Source organism: Miniopterus schreibersii (assembly GCF_964146895.1).
Source record: "Miniopterus schreibersii genome assembly, chromosome: 6".
NCBI classification, from domain to species: Eukaryota; Metazoa; Chordata; class Mammalia; order Chiroptera; family Miniopteridae; genus Miniopterus; species Miniopterus schreibersii.
The window spans coordinates 15,409,982-15,427,945 of NC_138107.1; the positions used below are offsets into that span (position 1 = coordinate 15,409,982).

The 17,964-nt window shown below is 32.4% G+C and overlaps 2 protein-coding genes across 14 annotated transcripts in view; one reads left to right on the forward strand and one right to left on the reverse strand.

Moving 5' to 3' along the window:
* SUPT3H (SPT3 homolog, SAGA and STAGA complex component) overlaps positions 1-17,964 on the reverse strand; it is a gene marked incomplete at its 3' end in the record, with an annotated part of 418,020 nt that overhangs the window by 367,684 nt on the left and 32,372 nt on the right. The window contains exon 1 of one of the 7 annotated variants that reach the window (XM_081140297.1): positions 2,351-2,357. The exons of the other annotated variants lie outside the window; for them this stretch is intronic. Of the gene's footprint in view, positions 1-2,350; positions 2,358-17,964 lie in introns of those variants that run through there. 7 annotated transcript variants of the gene reach the window in all.
* The window catches only part of RUNX2 (RUNX family transcription factor 2), a 306,549-nt gene continuing 291,099 nt past the window's right edge, over positions 2,515-17,964 (forward strand). For 6 of the 7 annotated variants that reach the window (XM_081140283.1, XM_081140284.1, XM_081140287.1 and 3 more), the window contains exons 1-2: positions 2,515-2,678; positions 2,876-2,999. In XM_081140283.1, the coding sequence (XP_080996409.1) occupies positions 2,541-2,678; positions 2,876-2,999 (262 nt within the window). In that variant the 5' untranslated portion in view covers positions 2,515-2,540. Of the gene's footprint in view, positions 2,717-2,875; positions 3,000-17,964 lie in introns of all 7 variants that reach the window. The other variant, XM_081140288.1, reaches the window with a different exon arrangement.

A 17,964-nucleotide genomic window follows, 5' to 3' on the forward strand; every position in this document is an offset into this window, starting at 1 on the left:
ATAATATATGTACCAGTTATCACTGTTGTTTTTAAATTTTTACCACAAAGTAATATTTGGTCCAAAGTGTATATATTTTCAATTTAGAAAAAAATGTATGGATAATGATTATACAAACTTTAAAGTACATGACTTCACTATCTTTCTCCTGCCAGAATTTGATGGGCCTCACACAAAACAGAAAGAGCATATTCAACAATGTCTATTAAACTCATGCAATAACAGTGATTACCCCCCCCCAAAAAATTTATGTACAGGAGGGTTACCTGCACAAAAGAGAAAAAGCAGATAATAGATGCATAGGTGTTAAAAATTATCCAAATGCTTACAAAGTCAGTATGTAGGGCCAAAGTGCACATAATTTTAAAAAAATTAAGGGAGAAAACATTTAGCTAATAGCTGGGCTTGTAGGACATTAGAGAATGCTTATACAGACACTAAAAACTCATCTAGAGGAAGAAAAGTATTTATTTACCATACTACAGCCGCTACCTAAATTTTTTCAATTGCCTGATTCTGCTATTGTACGTGCATATGGAACTATGTTTGGAAATTCCACAAATTATATAGACAAAGCCCTCTTTTAGCCCTCCTATACATCATAACAGTACACCTTATTTATTAAAAATAACTTTTCTCTTTTGTATGAATAATTACATGTTAAATGAAAGCTCTTACTTTTCAATGTAAAATGTTTACATACATAATGAGGAATAAATTTATATTTAAAATGAAACACTAAAATGCATTTCTGGTGTTTTATCACTAAAAGTTTGTTATGGGAAAGTTCTGGACGTTTGAATAATAAAGGATTAAAATCATTCCCATGTCCTCCCTGTGCATTTTGGGCAAATCAAATTTTTTGTGAAGAAACTTATGAACATGTCTGTACATTTATCTTTATCTAATATAAACCAAAAGCGGATAATGAACTGTGCTGGGAAGTCCATAGGCAAGGATATTTTGGCTCTAACACCCTCCTTAGTGTTTCCCAGCCCTTACCCCATTATCTACCCCAAATAATGTTTGTAATTCGCTGTCTCCGCCCACCCTCCCAGTCATTTACTTCACGCCACTCCTAGTTACTATCACACTAGGAAGAAGTCTAACATGCAAATTCAGAGTGGCTGATAAATGGAAAAAAATGCCTAGAAAATTGGTCTGTTCGGCTTTATAATTTTTGTTGAAAAATACTCCATCGTTCCCAACTGATGAAAACAGGAAGCTCTATTCATAAATATGAAATTCTCTGCCTATGATATATAATCATCCTAATAAGAAAATGAGTTCTATACATACATGTCCAAAGGGGCAAAAAAGGAGATAGTTTCCCAAAGATGTTTCCAATTTTCTTCTGAATCAGAATTAGCAAATCGAGACGACTAACATACTCTGTCTGTGTGCATTATTTCTTGCTACACACAGCATTTTGCAATTTATTTCAAAGCTTTCATTATAAACAAAAAATACAGCTTCTGTTAACCCACTCTATCCTGAGCTTATAAAATCTAATGCTGAACCACCTAAGTTATAACATAAGAAGTTTACTTTATACATGTATAAGATTTGCTATCAAAGGCTCTGTTAAAGTTAAACTCCAAATAAACTACTTAAAGAATTATACAAAATGAATACAATTCCTTGACAAATAAAAATCATTACAAGCATAAAGAAAACTAAAATTCCGCCAATAATATGTTACAATTCTTGTCATTCATTTTTATAAATCCTCAAACTAGTCATAAAAGAAAGGTATATGTAATATAAACGATACGAATAGCATTTAATCCTTACTGTAGGAGCCGGCATCTAATATTGATCATACATAAACTAGACAGACATGATTTAACATTTGTAAAAGGAATCCCCAGACTAACACTTTCATGACAGCCAATTACAGTCAAGCCCAGCAAGCAGTTTGCAACCAGACCTTAAGAAAGGTAAACTTTTTTACAATGAGTTACAGATTCACAAGTTTAAGAAGACAGGAAAAAGAAAAACAGAAGGACTCCAATCACCCAGCAAATATGAAGCAGACCCCAGAATGTGATACAATCCAAAGATGTAAATTATTGTAAATCATCACTGTTGTTCAGAATTTCACACAGCCTCTTGAGCCAATTTTGCTCACTTTTCCACAGACACAATAATGAACTAAATAAAAGGAGGAGGGGGAAAAAAGTAGGGGTGGGGGGGATAGAAAGGAAAGCCCTTAACTGCAGAATTCTGCTCTACAAATGCTTAACCTTACAGGAGTTTGGGCTCCTTCAGCATTTGTATTCTATCCAAATCCTCATGAGTCACAAAAATTAAATAGCTATATCCTTCTGGATGCCAGGAAGGGCCTTACCACAAGCCTTTTGTCAGAGAGAGAGAGAGAGAGAAAGAGAGAGCAAGAGCAAGGGGGGAAAGCCACAGTGGTAGGCAGTCCCACTTTACTTTGAGCACTGTGAGGTCACAAACCACATGATTCTGTCTCTCCAGTAATAGTGCTTGCAAAAAAAGGAGTTTTAAAGCTTTTGCTTTTTTGGATTGTGTGAATGCTTCATTCGCCTCACAAACAACCACAGAACCACAAGTGCGGTGCAAACTTTCTCCAGGAGGACAGCAAGAAGTCTCTGGTTTTTCAATGGTTAATCTCCGCAGGTCCCTACCAGCCACCGAGACCAACAGAGTCAGTGAGTGCCTCTAACCACAGCCTATGCAGTAACAGCAGGTCCTTCCAATATTTGCTCATTCTTTTTGTTTTGTTTCCTTGCTTTTCACATGTTACCAGCTACATAACTTCTTGACAGAAAAAAATAAATAGAAAGTCTATGTACTCCAGGCATACTGTAAAACTAAAACAAGGTTTGGGTATGGTTTGTATTTTCAGTTTAAGGCTGCAAGCAGAATTTACAACAGAGGGTACAAGTTCTATCTGAAAAAAAAAGGAGGGACTATGGCATCAAACAGCCTCTTCAGCACAGTGACACCATGTCAGCAAAACTTCTTTTGGGGTAAGTGTTACCATATTTTAAATTCCTGTAAGAGATGAACCTGTTAAACATTAAGGTATGTTTCTTGGATAAACTAACTGCTAGCTTTTCCGGATAACATTATATTAATGATTATAATAATAATAATGCTATTTTGTTGCACTAAAAGTTGAAAAATGAAATTGCTGTACATATTTGCATTTGGCATCTGTAACTTATCTACTTCTCAGAGTAATTACCTGAAATAGAAAAAAATTATCTCACAGTATTAAAAATGTTTTTTAGAATTATAGAAATGAGGTAATTAAAACAATAAAAAAGTTTAATACTCCCATTAAGCCTCACTGAAATAAAATTAGACACTAAGTTAATCAAAGTATTATGAAGTATTCACTCCGGCAGCTCCCAAAATTTGAGCAAACTTCAAAAAGGAAGCAATTTTACAAAATAACAGACCACAGAATTATCTCGACATTATGCTCTCCCATGTAAAACAGAGAAATAAACCTGCAGTGCAGTTAGCATTTTAACTAGTTCGACTACAAGAAATCTATTTATAATTTTAAACTGCATCATATCATAAGCTATCTGTATAACTTTGTTTCTAAGTAACTTTTTATAACTGAAGCATATGTTCAACCAAAATAAAATTATGTTAAGTATGTAATAGCTATTTTTGAAAGACCTTTATAGTTAACCAGGATACCCAGGATATTAAAAAGTTTACAGAAATCTTTAAAAGTTCCATGCAATTGTGCTTTTCTATATAATTTTGACTTTACATCTACACACTATTATCCATATGTCAAACTTGCTATAGAAACAGAGCAAACGCAACTAGGATTCTTTTAATCATATTCTTGGACCTGCCAAAATGAATACCGTTCAGTCTCATGAAAAAGAAAGCTCCGTAAGGATACTCTGCATGATTTAAAAGAGCCATACCTACTAAATCATGCTGGACTTTTAAAGAAAAACAGCCACAATACAGTCCCTTAATATTTAATTTCAAGTTAGTGTTCATAAACAAAAATAAACTACTTCAACATTCATCAGCTGACACGGTATTATAGTAAAACATCTCAACACTTACAAGATTTTCTTTATGATGTCCAACATGTTCCGACTACAAAGCAAGTTTATAAAGTTTTCTTTTATCCTTTAAAATAAATCCTTTTGCTCTTTATACCTATATTAACTTTGCTTTATAACTTACAACTAACGATTGGAGTTTCCTTTACTCCTCCTACTTCACACATTTTAACTGGCTATCAGAGGATCAGTCTTAGTTTAGGTCAAAGAGAAATAAACCTGAAGGAGAGAAAAAGGTTTCTCTTTACAGGGTGAGGAAATGTACTTTGTATTTTACCCAAAAAATGTAAAATTGCTGTAGTGACTCCTTCAATAGCTGTAAGTGGGCCACCTCGGTTATAACACGTACAATATGACAATCACAGATTATTTTTTAATTTAATGGTAGTCAATAAGTGTTACTCTAAATTTTTCTGCATTAAAGGAGAACATAGATACAACTAGACTGCATTACAACCCATATCATAATTATAGCTCATACATGGTAACTTTTGCTGTTTCTATCCAAGAGATGAGAAAAAAAATGGCTAAAACTATTGTTATATGGAGGGATAACTTAAAACAGGCATCGCAAGCAGTTAAGTTAGTCTTTCACAGTATTACACTGTCTAAAAAAAATAAAATACATTTTTCTAACCAGATCGGAAACAACACAAGTTTCAAGGGCTATTTCATCATTACGAGTAAAGTTATTAATATTGTCACAAAGAATATGTTAAAATGCTCTTTATTCTACCATATGAGCGGTCTCACATTTCTGTGACACCCTTAACAATTTCTATAGTAAAATTTCTAAAACTTGACTGATTTCTAAAACAACAAGGCACTGCAGTGAGTGAACTAAATAAAGATTATCTTCTATTGAATGCCATATATTTTTAGACAATGTAACAATTCTTTTTCTGAAAAGTGGAATTTACCCTCTCCCACCCCAAAGAGTACTTTAGAGCCTGGACAGAGATTTAAGATGAACTCACTATACTGAACTAATTGCAGGTGAGTGGGGAGCGGACATTACGGACAGGTTATCATCACACTGCAAGCATTTCGCTAATCTATAATCCACTTGAAGTCGAAAGCCTCACTTCGGGCTTTAAATTCTTATATGATGATGATGAAAACCACCTAGTGAAATGTCAAAAGTATGTGCTCTAATTTTGTCAAATTGTTTTTAAAAGTTTAGGCTTTCCTAGGTGAGGGACAAAGCACACCCGGGCCCACTGCCTCAGCTCAGATATAATGAGTGAAAGCGTGTGAGAGACAGCCCCGCAGAGACAGAGAATGCATTTCAGTGTCCTTGTTCTCTCAGCATATCATTTATCTTGAATTAAACAAGAATTTTCAATTTGCACTACTCAAAATAAGCCCATTATTTACCATAAAGTCGGTTCAAAATGACAGATGTGACTCACAGAGTATATTAAAATTAAGAACTTACTTATGAAAATATATCAGTTAACTGATTAAAATTTCTACATAAAACCTTTGTAACTGACCATAGTGACTGATTGAAAATGATGTGTGAACACTGATTTCAAAAATAATAGTTGTGGTCCATACCAATAATGATAATTTTAGTTTCAAGATTTAATAGTGACAGTGTCACAACTTGCTTCTAAAATAATTCCAAAATCCAGGGAGAGAATTTAAAAAGTCAAGAACAAACAGAAGACCACTCCAACATACATTAAAAGCTAAAAATATCTATACAATTCCCAAGGACTCGTATTATAAATTATTTTAAATTATAAAAAAATAATCCTACTTTTACATGAAAAGAATGTTCGATTTCACTTTTAAATTTTAGAACTATATTAAAATGTAAAATGTTTCAAAGAAATTGGATAAAAATATTTTGTTAGTCTATATGACCTTATAGTCTCTAAATCACAAGGAAGGCATGAAATATATATGATTACATTATATTTTAGTTATTTTTTAAAAGGAAAAAAATTAATATATTCAATTACACCCTTCAAACTAATCACTGATAGTTTGACTTGTTTAAATCAGTCATGCTAAAGTTAAATTCAGTAAGATAGAAATGTTCCAGTTTGTTAAAACAACACTGAACTATTTGATGGTTAAATAAACTGCAGAGGGGGGGAAAGCTAACTCATTGAAGGCACTAAGATTTTATCAAACACACAGAATTAATCTTTATTGAATAGAACCATTCACAAATCAAAACTCACTGTACTTCAATACTTTCGACCAGCACTAATCAATTACAAACCTTTTCTAGTGCTTCAAAAATCATATGCTTTCAATTTTATACACTGGTGGTCCTCAAGTGCTGTATTGGGGCTGAGTTAAGACATTCTGTATCACAACTGTTTTTTTCAACAAATATTCATCTAGAGAGCTTTTTTTCCTCTCAAGAGCTGCTCACATGAAAACTGTGGTAATATTTTTATACTGTACTTCTTTGTTGAAGCAAAAGGTCAGGGGTTACCTAAATACCTCAACTGTATACACAAAAAAAAGGAAAAGGTAAGTATTCATATAAAAAAATCCAATTGGGCTGAATTATTATTTATTTTTGCATTTCCTATGATTAATGATGCACCCGTGCCTACTTGAAAACTGATGGCAAAACAGGGTAGCATCTCGAATTCCTCTCCAAAGCATACAAATACCAGCCTCCCACGCTGTTCTAACCCTTGCCCCAGGATACTAAAACATGACAGCTCTGAGTCAACAGAGAGGTCAGACCAAGGCTCCTCAAAAGCATTGAGGGTGCAAATGCTAATAGCTAAGAAAAGCCTTCAGAGATATTTTTACATAAAAGGTTCACTGGAACAGTCAGTCTCTTTAAAAATATTACACATATGGTTAAATAGACAAATACCTTCAATATGAAAAAATCCTTCCTTTGAATAATAAAACCGTAAATGTGACAAAGCATAACTATTTTTTTTCTAGTCATTTACCACGTAAGACCTTATTAAGTGGGTGCTAGCAAAACCAATGCTAATTTAGGCAGAAACTTCCCAATGTTACCTTAATGCACTACTTTTTTCTCCTAACAACTGAATCCCACCAAAATTCTACCAAAAAAACAATCATTAAACTCCCATAATAAGGATAACAATAAACTCCGATACTTAATATTTTCTAAAGAGTAAAATACTATAATTGTATCCAAAGTTTATGAAAAATCTTCATGAAATCTGCAATGTTTAATATTTTAAAATGAATCTTTAGAAAAGTCTCACATAACGAAAATACACACCTTAACACAAGCTATTGCCATGAAAATATTATGAAATTCATCGCACGTGTATTTTGATTAATGTGTTACAATTCAAAAAAAATAACGGGGAAATTCTATACCTTATTCAAAGGGAGCTTCCTTACAATTTTAATTACAGTTGACCATAAACTTTTGTCCATTCAACAGCAAACACACATAAAACAGGCCTTACATTCCCACATAACTTTTTAAAGACCTCTATGGCAACTGAGATTAAGTCCTCTTTAATTACAATGAATATAATATGCTTATCTAATGTTGAACTTCCAGAAATTTCCTCCCCTGTATACTGTTTATTAAGGACACAGGACTCAAGGTTTGGAAAAGTGTTAGACAGATACAAGCAACACCACATTAATCATTTCACGTGGTTAGTGTTATTGTTGAACAGGATGTTAACTCTAAAGCATATTTCTTCATAAATACGCTTTCTTCTACTAATAAATAAAAAGCTTGTTATTTACCATAATGTATAAAACAATTCCCAAATAAGATGAGCTGTAGAATTAAGGGTCCTTTAAAAGCTAGTTGCTACATAAACATTTAATACTTGCAGTGAAAAAAAAGTCATTATTCATCCATTTCCTATAAATTCCCTATATTCTTGTTAATACTCATAAACACAATATCTAATATATAGTCTAGGACCAAAAATCATACCAAGTGTGATTTTGGCCATTAATAAAAAGAACATAAATGTTATGTGTCTCTTGATTAAATGATTTTCATTTCTTACATCAACTGCCCACAAAACAAGGAATTCTTCACCATATGGACATAGTAAGTGCATGAAATTTTTAATAATGTTAAAGATAATTTAAAATTATTATATTGTTGTCAGAAAATTTATAAAGTTAACAGTATTCTCAGACATGTATTTAAGATTATTGTGGTATCTAGGTTAAAGACTGTTATCTGCACTATTTCTATGCCATTCTTTAAGAAATCAGACATAAGAGTTACAATAGAAAAGTGACATTTCTAACAAAGTACATCTAAATATCCTGTGCAAGACAAATAAGTTTTACGACAAAATCAAATAAATTTATTTTACTTTCAGTAAAACTGGCATTTTTTATACCAGTGGTGGTCTACTGAAATCATTATACCATCAACTATAAAAATATATTTACATAAAAGACTTAAAATTCAAAAATTAAAATACACATTTATAGGTTCCTCTAAAATTATATGAGCCATGACTCTGCCAAACCATTGTTTACATATTCCTTATAATCAGATATCTTATAACTAAGTCCATTTTGTGGTTCAGTAAAAGCGGAAGAAAAAAAAAGCAAATAAAGGAAAATTGTTAGCTAAATCACAATGACAAGCATCAGTAAGGTTTTAAAAACATGTACAGTTATACACAATATTTCTTTGGAAAAAACTGAATAATGAGGCTGTAGAACTTTATATGGACATGGACATATTTTTATACAGAAACAAAATATTTGACACATAAATACAACTTTAATTTCTTACAACTATCAGTCAGCTCAAAATTTTAATACATAGTATATGCTTTTGCATATGCATATACATATGAACGCACACCCCTAAAGGACTACAGCACTTAGGATAATGATTGTAAATCAGGGGAAAAAACAACTGTAGCTCTTTTATGAACAATAATTACTTTTTGCATGTATACTAACACAGAAACGTCAATCTGTAAAACCAATAACAGAGATCAGGCATCTATTGAAAAATTCAAGATAAAAACAATAAAAAACTATGCCTATAAAACTTAAGACTATTTTCCAGTTATAAACTTAGTTAAAAACTGGTATCAGTTAAACAAATTATTACAGTTCACAAGAGCAAATCTGAATGTAATTAATTTGCTAACAGATACCTAATTATGGCCATTACCTCGAAAAACAACTCTGGCTTGGAGCTAAAAAGGTATTTTTTTTCTATATATTTACTCAATACCCATCTAACATGGGTAAATAATTTAAATTAGGCATTGTGATTTTTAATTTGGTTATTTTGTTTCATTAGTAATAAAAATTAATTTTATTTTTAAATTTCTCTACTGAATTTGCAATTTAAATTTCTAGGCTAAGTGAAAACATATCATTATTTCTACTAAATGATTAAAAATTACTTAAATGAATCTAAACAAAGCGAATTTATCGTGAAGCTGAAAAGAAAAAATAAAGTGCTACATTTTATAATTAATATTTTAACCTATATTTTGAAAATAAAGTGAATTCTTACTTTATTTCATATATTTATACCAGATTATAGAAATCTTCAAAATTAGAGAATCACAGAAAGAAAACGTCTTTATGCTAATAACCTACATTATATCAATCACGGAATTTTCTATAAAATGGATAACTATAAAAGTATATAGTTTCATACAAAGGACTATAACACCCAATTCAGAAACATTAAGACATTATAAGAAGATACCTACAAGAAAACTTCTGTCAGGACAGTAGCATCCTAAGATAATTGGTTTCAAAAGGCAATCTAGTGAGATTAAGTTTTACCTGTTACAAAATTGGCAAAGCTTTTAGGTAATTCAACTTTTGACAAAATGCAGAAAAAACCGTTACTGCTCTTACAAATATAGAGTTCAAAAATAAAATTTTAAAAGATAGTCCATAATGCAAATACTGCTTATAAACACAATTACTGTACATTAGTAAAGCAAAAGAAACATAAAGTCCGTGTAACCTAAACCTTTGATCATTAATCCAAACCTTTGATCATTAATCCAACCTTCTCTCTATAGTAGAAACTCCTCTTTTTCATATTATTAAAACTCCAGAAATCATAATGAATTCTTTACATTCTCCCAGTTGTTGAAACTAAACACATATTATGTGCTCCCTCCCTCTCCTCTCTTTCCCTCTCTCTCCTTCTCCCCGCTCCTCTCTCTAAATTTTAAGAGTAAAACTTAACAACATTTTCAAAACTTTGTACCACTAGTAGCCACCTCGTTATAAAAAAGTTATTATCTAAGATAGGAAGAATCAATATTGTCAAAAGTATATCATTCTTGATTTAGTAATAAGATTTCACAATATTTTTCCCTTACAATATGGATAAGAGTATTGCAGAATACCTCAGTGCACCAATAAGAACAGAGAAAACACATGAAGAGATTTTTTTCAAATTATCACTCATAAGCATCCAGGAAGAAAACTGAGTCATATGCTAATTATCAGGCTTATTTTTATAAATATTATTTTTTAAATATGATAAACCATAACATATCAAGACACACTTAAAACAATTTTTAAGAGAGCAAAACATTTGTCTTATATTGCTAAATTATTTAATTATTAAATGTGTTTACATATGGGAAAAAAGTTTTACTGAGACATGTTCAAACCATTTTCTTATCTATGAAATAAAATCATGTGCTACAACAAACAGCATAAACTATTCTGACTACAGTATTTATTTACCAAGTAGTTACACAGCACACGTACAAATGACGGGAGATTTCCTATCATAAAGCTACACTGCTGTCTGTAACTCACACTTTCCACTTTGATTTAAATCTTACTCAGCTGACTGCATTGTCAATTCACTGCTTTTCCAGGATCCAAAAACATCCAATATCCTCAATGCTATTTTAAGGAAACATTTAAGAAAAATTATATTATTATAAGCTGACAGAAAGACATTTTTTGAAAAGTAGCTGTGAAAATGATGTGATGTGAAAACTTGCATATGAACTTAAAACTTGCATACTCAAACATATGAAATAAACATGAAAACAGCAAACAAATGCATAACATAAAACTCTACTAGCAACAATACCCATACTAAGCAGTCAACCCTCAGCACAAGAGAAATACATTATGCTTTTTAAAATAAATGCTCAAATTAAAGTTTGTCTCTTGAACTGCTCAAATGAACATATAACATACCAGTGACTACAGAATTTTCTTCTAAACTGGCAAGACTAAAAGAATCACATCTAATTCCTAATTCTGCAATTATAATGTGTGATACTTTCTTTACTCATAAGACTATCATTTATTCTAAACTGGCTGGAAAGGTTTGCCCACTGCATTTTTCCTGTACGTACCTCTTCCTTATCAATTATGGTTTATCTTCAGCATTCAGAGGAAAAAAAAAAGCTTCAAAACTTTAACTGAGTTTAAAACACATCATTAAATCAATATACAAAGGGCTACTTTAAAAATATTCATTTTTAAAAGACCAGAAAAATCTTACTTTTTAAAGCTGATGCGTCTACACATAGAAAGCAACTTTTAGTAAGTTCTTTGCTACGCCATAATGATCTGCTCCAGAAACTCAAGGGTACCTAAAACAACGGGCTACCTGTTCTAGCCATGCTTAGGAATGTGTCCAAATCATTTTTATTGATTTAACCTTTATAGGAATGCTACATATCCTCAGAGCAAAACATTTTGAATGTATTTATAATATGATACACTTCTGAGAAACCATGAAAAAGAAAGCTAAAAACAAATCTAGATACTTCTTCACCCTTGGTTATTATGGGTTTATTTTTGTTTACTTTAAACACTATCAACAGACCTAAATATTAAATAATTCTATTTAGGAAAACTTACTTTGGCACCACTGTAAGTAGAAATAAAAATTTATTTTGGGGAAAAAAGGCATTTAAATAAATTCTAACTTTAAGGAATAAAATGCCTGACTTGACAATGATGTCAAATCTACAAATTTTAACGAATTATAAATACTCCTTGCATACTACAGTTACATATTAATCACAGAATCTACAAACATATCAAACTTAAACTTTAAAACTTTAGTCCTTATTGAATAAACTAAGTTGTACTCTAGTTCACATTCTGAGAATTTACAGAGAAAGTCTGTTGCCTATCTCTCTAGCTTTCTGCAAGTGGCAGTTTATTAATGGCTTCAGCAGCTAATGCCTGCATTAGTTATGTTTGCCAAATAATAATTCACAATATTATGCTTCCTTACATTATGGTTCATCATTCGTTAACTTGAACCTCACCTCTAAAGAAGTTATACTTTCACTGCAAACTGTTCCTTTAAAAAGGCAAACAACTTTTGAGCATTTCCAGATGTAGTACTCAAAAAAAAAGAAAAATCATAGGCAAATTCTCAAAGAACTCTAAAACTATTAATAAAAATGTAGTAAAAGTGGAGTCACTACTTATTATTTCAATAATCGTCCATAATTTTAAGAGCTGAATGTAGTATATATCAAATTAAGAAACTTATGATACAGAGCACTAATGATTCCAGGTAGCTGCCAATAGATAAAACAACCAAGCATATTTCAGTGAGACAAGATTATACTGAACTGAAACTTCTGAAGCTCTGACAATTACTTAACATGCAAGAATAAAATCATAATTTTATTTTTTTTCAAGTACTGACTAATTTTTTCCTGGTAAATATAAATTTGGGTTTGGCTACATTATTTTCATCTTGTCATTAATTTTGTATAAAACATCCAAGCATGCATGAGATTATGTTAAACTAAAATTAAAATAATTTATATGCTCTCTGGGGCAAGGCTGGGGCTAGAGTGAGGCAAGCAGGCATCTAGGGCACAAAATTTAAGGAGGTACTGACTCCTGCACAACAGTGAAAGTAAGTGCCTACTTAAGAGTTGTGCCCTAGGCACTTTGCTAACCTCACCCTCAGCCCAGACCCTGTTCTGGAGGCACATTAGTGTAAACCATTTCATGAGACATATTCTAAGCAGGATATCATAAAACATTGAAATATGAAAATATAAAAATAAAATTAAAAATAACAATTTTATAAGTTGAATACCCTATCTTTATATTTTTCTTTAAAAAGTACCCACTCAAACTTAAATGTAAATGAACATTTAAAACACAATCATTTTATATTCTAATGAGTAGTGAGAGTTCTGAGATGGCACAAACAGTTGACAAATTTTCTTTAAAGGAGACTTACATTTGCTATAGATATCTTTTAAAGTAAACTAATTGGCTTTATTATTTGACCATAAGTTTTTTTAAAAAAAAAGGATTGTGTATGTTCCATTAAAGGGTTCGCAGGGCTACCTACACATGACTTGTGACAGCCCAGTGGTATCCAAATCTGGCTGATCAATGGAATCACTACAGGAACAGGTCTTGGGGAAGGGAAGGAAGAAGAGGCAGACTTGGAAATTTTTTTGAACAAATCTCTCCAGGTAAATTAGCCAAGTTTAGGAGCCATTAGATAGCCAACTTTTATATACCCAGAAATTAAGCTAAAGATAAGACACACAAAAAACATATAAATTTTCAAATTATCTTCCTCTAAACACGTATAAAGCTAATTCACAAGAAAAATAATATTATCATTTCAGTTTACTTTTCTTCCCTTTCTTCTAGTAGAGATATTAGCCAATGCTGATGTGTTCCTCAAGTAATATTAATACAGAAAATAAAGTTAGAAACATAGACAATTCAATAAGATGATTACGGCCAAAAATATTAATACTTTCCTTTTTCTTTTAGGTTTAAATAGCTATTGTAAATATATACTCAATCTATTCTAATATTTTAAACTTTAAATTCATTTAATTAAGCTCATATTAACATTTTAAGAAAATACAGGGTGGGGAAAAAGTAAGTTTATAGTTGTGAGTAGGCAAAACACAGAGTTTATTCTTGTATTATTATTTTCCATAGATAACTGTAAACCTACTTTTGTCAAACCTCATATATGTGCCCAACAACATACCTCGATGATTTTCAGAATATACCTTAATTAAAACAGTACTTTGTTCTTATGTTAGCTTTTCTTTGTTGACTGTTTATTGTGCCAGGCACTGTGCTAAACCCTTTGTAAATATTATTCCCTCTAGTTCTCACAACTCCCTATATGAGACGAGTATTACAATTATTTACAGATGAGCAAACTGAAAATGAGGTAATAAAACCTGATCAAGGTCACACAGTTGAAGAGCTGGGATTCAAATCCAGGCCTTCTCACTCTTAATTACTACCTTATAGTGTTATATATAACTTTAATGAAGTTACTTCCTAATCCCCAATTTCATCTGTAAAGGTATTAGTTCTCATAAACATAAGGTTATTAAATTGATAAAACAGAAAGGTAATCTCTGAGTCTCCAAATTCTCCCTAATTATATCTTTAAATAATAATGATCATTGAGAAACAAAGAAAACATAAAACTTAAAAATATACCAAAAGATAATATTTAGGTCGGGTTTGATCAGAAAATAAATGTCCAAGGAATTAAATACTTTGCCAATCATTATAATCAATAATCTTATTCAGTGTCCACATCATACAATATATACTTCATGTGATACGAAAATACCACCTTAGGAGTAAAAGTTGAACTCTTAAGTTGAACACAAGAAATTTATAATCCTCCTTATTCATAAAATTAAAACATTAATGGTGTCAATGATGGGCTTTGATGTAAAGTCAAATCCTAGTTCCTATAAGTATCTATAACATTCTCTTTACCGTGGTCTCATTGTCCTACCAAAAAAGGCTTGTATGTCCACACTTATGCAAAATAACCTTAATTTCTAAATCTTAATCTCTATATTTCTTAAATCCTTATTCTCTTAAATTGTTGATATTCCCAAAGATCCACTGATAAGGGTACATTTCTCTTTGGCTACCAAAGAGATTATGTACATGATTCTAGAAAGTAAATCTCTGATATGCACTACTGTCCCAACTTCATCCACAACCATTTCTACACTATTGTTTAAAACAACAACCCTTAAAGAAGCCACAAAAGAACTCGAGTTCCTTTTTTTCTGGCAGAAGGTAAGGATAAAGCTGATTATATTTCTCAGTCTATATGGATCCACTGAGAAAAGATGCCCTGACCAGAAGCCACAGAATAAAGAACTGAGAAGAGAAAGTTGTTTAAGTACCTACAGATGTCAGCAGACCAAACCAGTCATTCTGTGCCCATATTTAATTTGGTAGGTAATGTTTCAATGATTAAACCAACAACTTTAAAAAGCCTAAAGTAGAATCATTCATTAAAATTAAATACATATGCAAGTATAAAATCTCAGATATGACATTTTAGGAAAGGAAACGTGCAAACTGGCACCCTATCTGGCAATGGAGTCAAGAAGTTAGAAAAAGATTTGGTTGGAAATAGAAGCTGATAGGGTTAGATACTTCACTGACTTAAGTTTAAACTCTGTAAGTGTTCACACTTATTTCATCAGAAGTCACCAAAAATAACGTGAGAAAAGAAAGACAAAAGGTTTTGTGTGCAGCCAGAATAGCCAACCAATGAAGCAGAAAACTCTAAGAATGACATGGTGATGCAGGAGTCATTAATCATATAGGAAAAAACAAGCCCGGGAGTGAAAACTATGGGCAGGCTGAAGACGTATTACAGAGAAATCAGCGGAAGAATTTGGCAGCAGTTACTGGGAAAGGCAAAGAATAGGGAAAATGCAATTGCAGCCTAGGAGAGAAAAGTGATATTGCCAATGATTAATAAAATAGTAGGAGCCCAGCCAGGCGTGGCTCAGCGGTTGAATGTCAACCTAGGATCCAGGCGATCGGGGTTCGATTCCCGGTCAGGGCACAAGCCCAGGTTACGGGCTCGATCCCCGGTGAGGGGGCGTGCAGGAGGCAGCCGATCAATGACTCTCTCATCATTGATGTTTCTATCTCTCTCTCTCCCGCTCTTTTTCTCTCTCTGAAATCAATAAAGATGTATTTTTTAAAAATAAATAAAATAGTAGGAAAGATGAAATACAAAGAGTTTTATTTAGTCATTATTAAAGTTGTGCTTAGTGGGGGGAAATAGGATACTAATTATATCCAACACAATCTCAGTTTTTTTATTAGACTGGGTATAAATGTGTATCAGACGGACCTTAAAGTAGTGATCATTATGTTTACATAATAAAGTCCTGACTTTGTTTTTTTAAGTTTGTGAATAGTTTTCAACTGAAAAAATATACATGACATTTTTAAAAATATAGTTAACAGTAAGTTTTAATATTTAAAAGGCTTATATTTCCTGAACTGATCCATACAACAAATTTGGTATTGGGAACAAACAATTTGGGGGGTTTCCCCTCATGCTCAAGTTGTAAAAAATTAGAGCAAATTCCTACAATTATAAACTATTTTTATGTGGGAAAATCAGCTTCACAAAAATGACAGAATCTCATGGAAAAAAATCACAGACCTAGCAAGGGTTTCTGTGTCCTGTAAGTTTAAATCCCAATTATACCAATTATAATAAAACCTTGAGCAAGCTACTTAAGCTCCCTGTGTCTCCATTTGTAAATATATTACCACCTGTAAAAGTATGACCACCTGGCTTGAAAATTTTCTGTGAAAATTAAATAAGTTAACACTTCTGAAGTGTCTACCCCCAATCTGGGGGAAAAGAAAAAATCATTGCAGTTATTACATATAATAAATTTTCCAATCCTAAATCCTCTTAAGAGTCTAAATTTGACTACTCATAGTGTGACCCACAGACCAGTAACATCAGCATCACCTGAAAGCATGTATATAAATGCAGAACCTCAGGCCCTACCCCCCACCTTCTGAGTTAGAGTCTGCATTTTCACAAGATCCCCAGGAAAAACAATGTTTGAGAAGCCTGTTCAAAATAGCATTCAATTAAGAAAGTGTCCGAATTCTGTACACATAAATATTACCAGCTCCCGGAAGCTGCCCACTTCATCTCTGTTCCCCAGTTCTTTCTCATGCTGAGGGAGGAGCACCTGGCAGTTGACTCCCAATTAATTCTGAGAGACTTTTAAGAAACTGACAAAAAGTCTAATCCACTTTCACTCCGAAAGCCAACTTTTCAAACCTAGAGAACTCTCATGTTCACCCCTCAATTTATCCACTACAGTTGAACAAGAAAGAGGGTCCTATGGTGCACAGTCTATCTTGTAAAACAATGTCTTCAACAATTTGAGACACTGTGTAAATTATTAAGCTGCACAACTGTATTAACCAGCTACCAGTCTACATTTATCCATGTTGTCACTGATGTCTCACCACAAACTTGTCAAATGCCTTACTGAGGATTAAAAACACTGTATCTGTCCCATGTTCCTCAGAGAGCAATCCAGGAGCCCTGACAGAGCACAGATTTTATGTGACATGGCCACAGAGGAGTAAAACCATCCGATTCTAGTACTCACCACAAGTGGTGGCGCATAAATCCTGTCTTTAATAGCCCACTTCAGAATCAGCCAGCAGAGGCCTCAAGCTGAAAGTCTTCAGGCTTTTCATTTTGCAACTAGTTCCACCTTTTGGCATTTTATGCTAATTGTTTACTGTTGAGTACTTTATAATTTCAGGTTCCTATTTTTGTCTTTTTTCCATTCCATGATTACTGACTGAATAAAACACGAAATACTACAGAAGACACCACATGTATGAAAAACTGCAAGCCATGTAATTCATTTTTCCCAATTTAGAGAAATAAAAAGGTGGTATGAAGTAGATATGACAAAGAAATGAACATCTGCTAGATTCAGCAGGATCTAGGAGTCAGACTATTACAGAGCTCCTAGAGCTTTATCTCCTCTGCAGGGATTTCTCAGGCTGCTTTAAGCAGAACTTTCAACTTCTATTTCTTACACTGTGGAGAACTCCCTCGTTTACTCAGCCTAAGCTTCCCCTTGCCTATCTTCTTGCT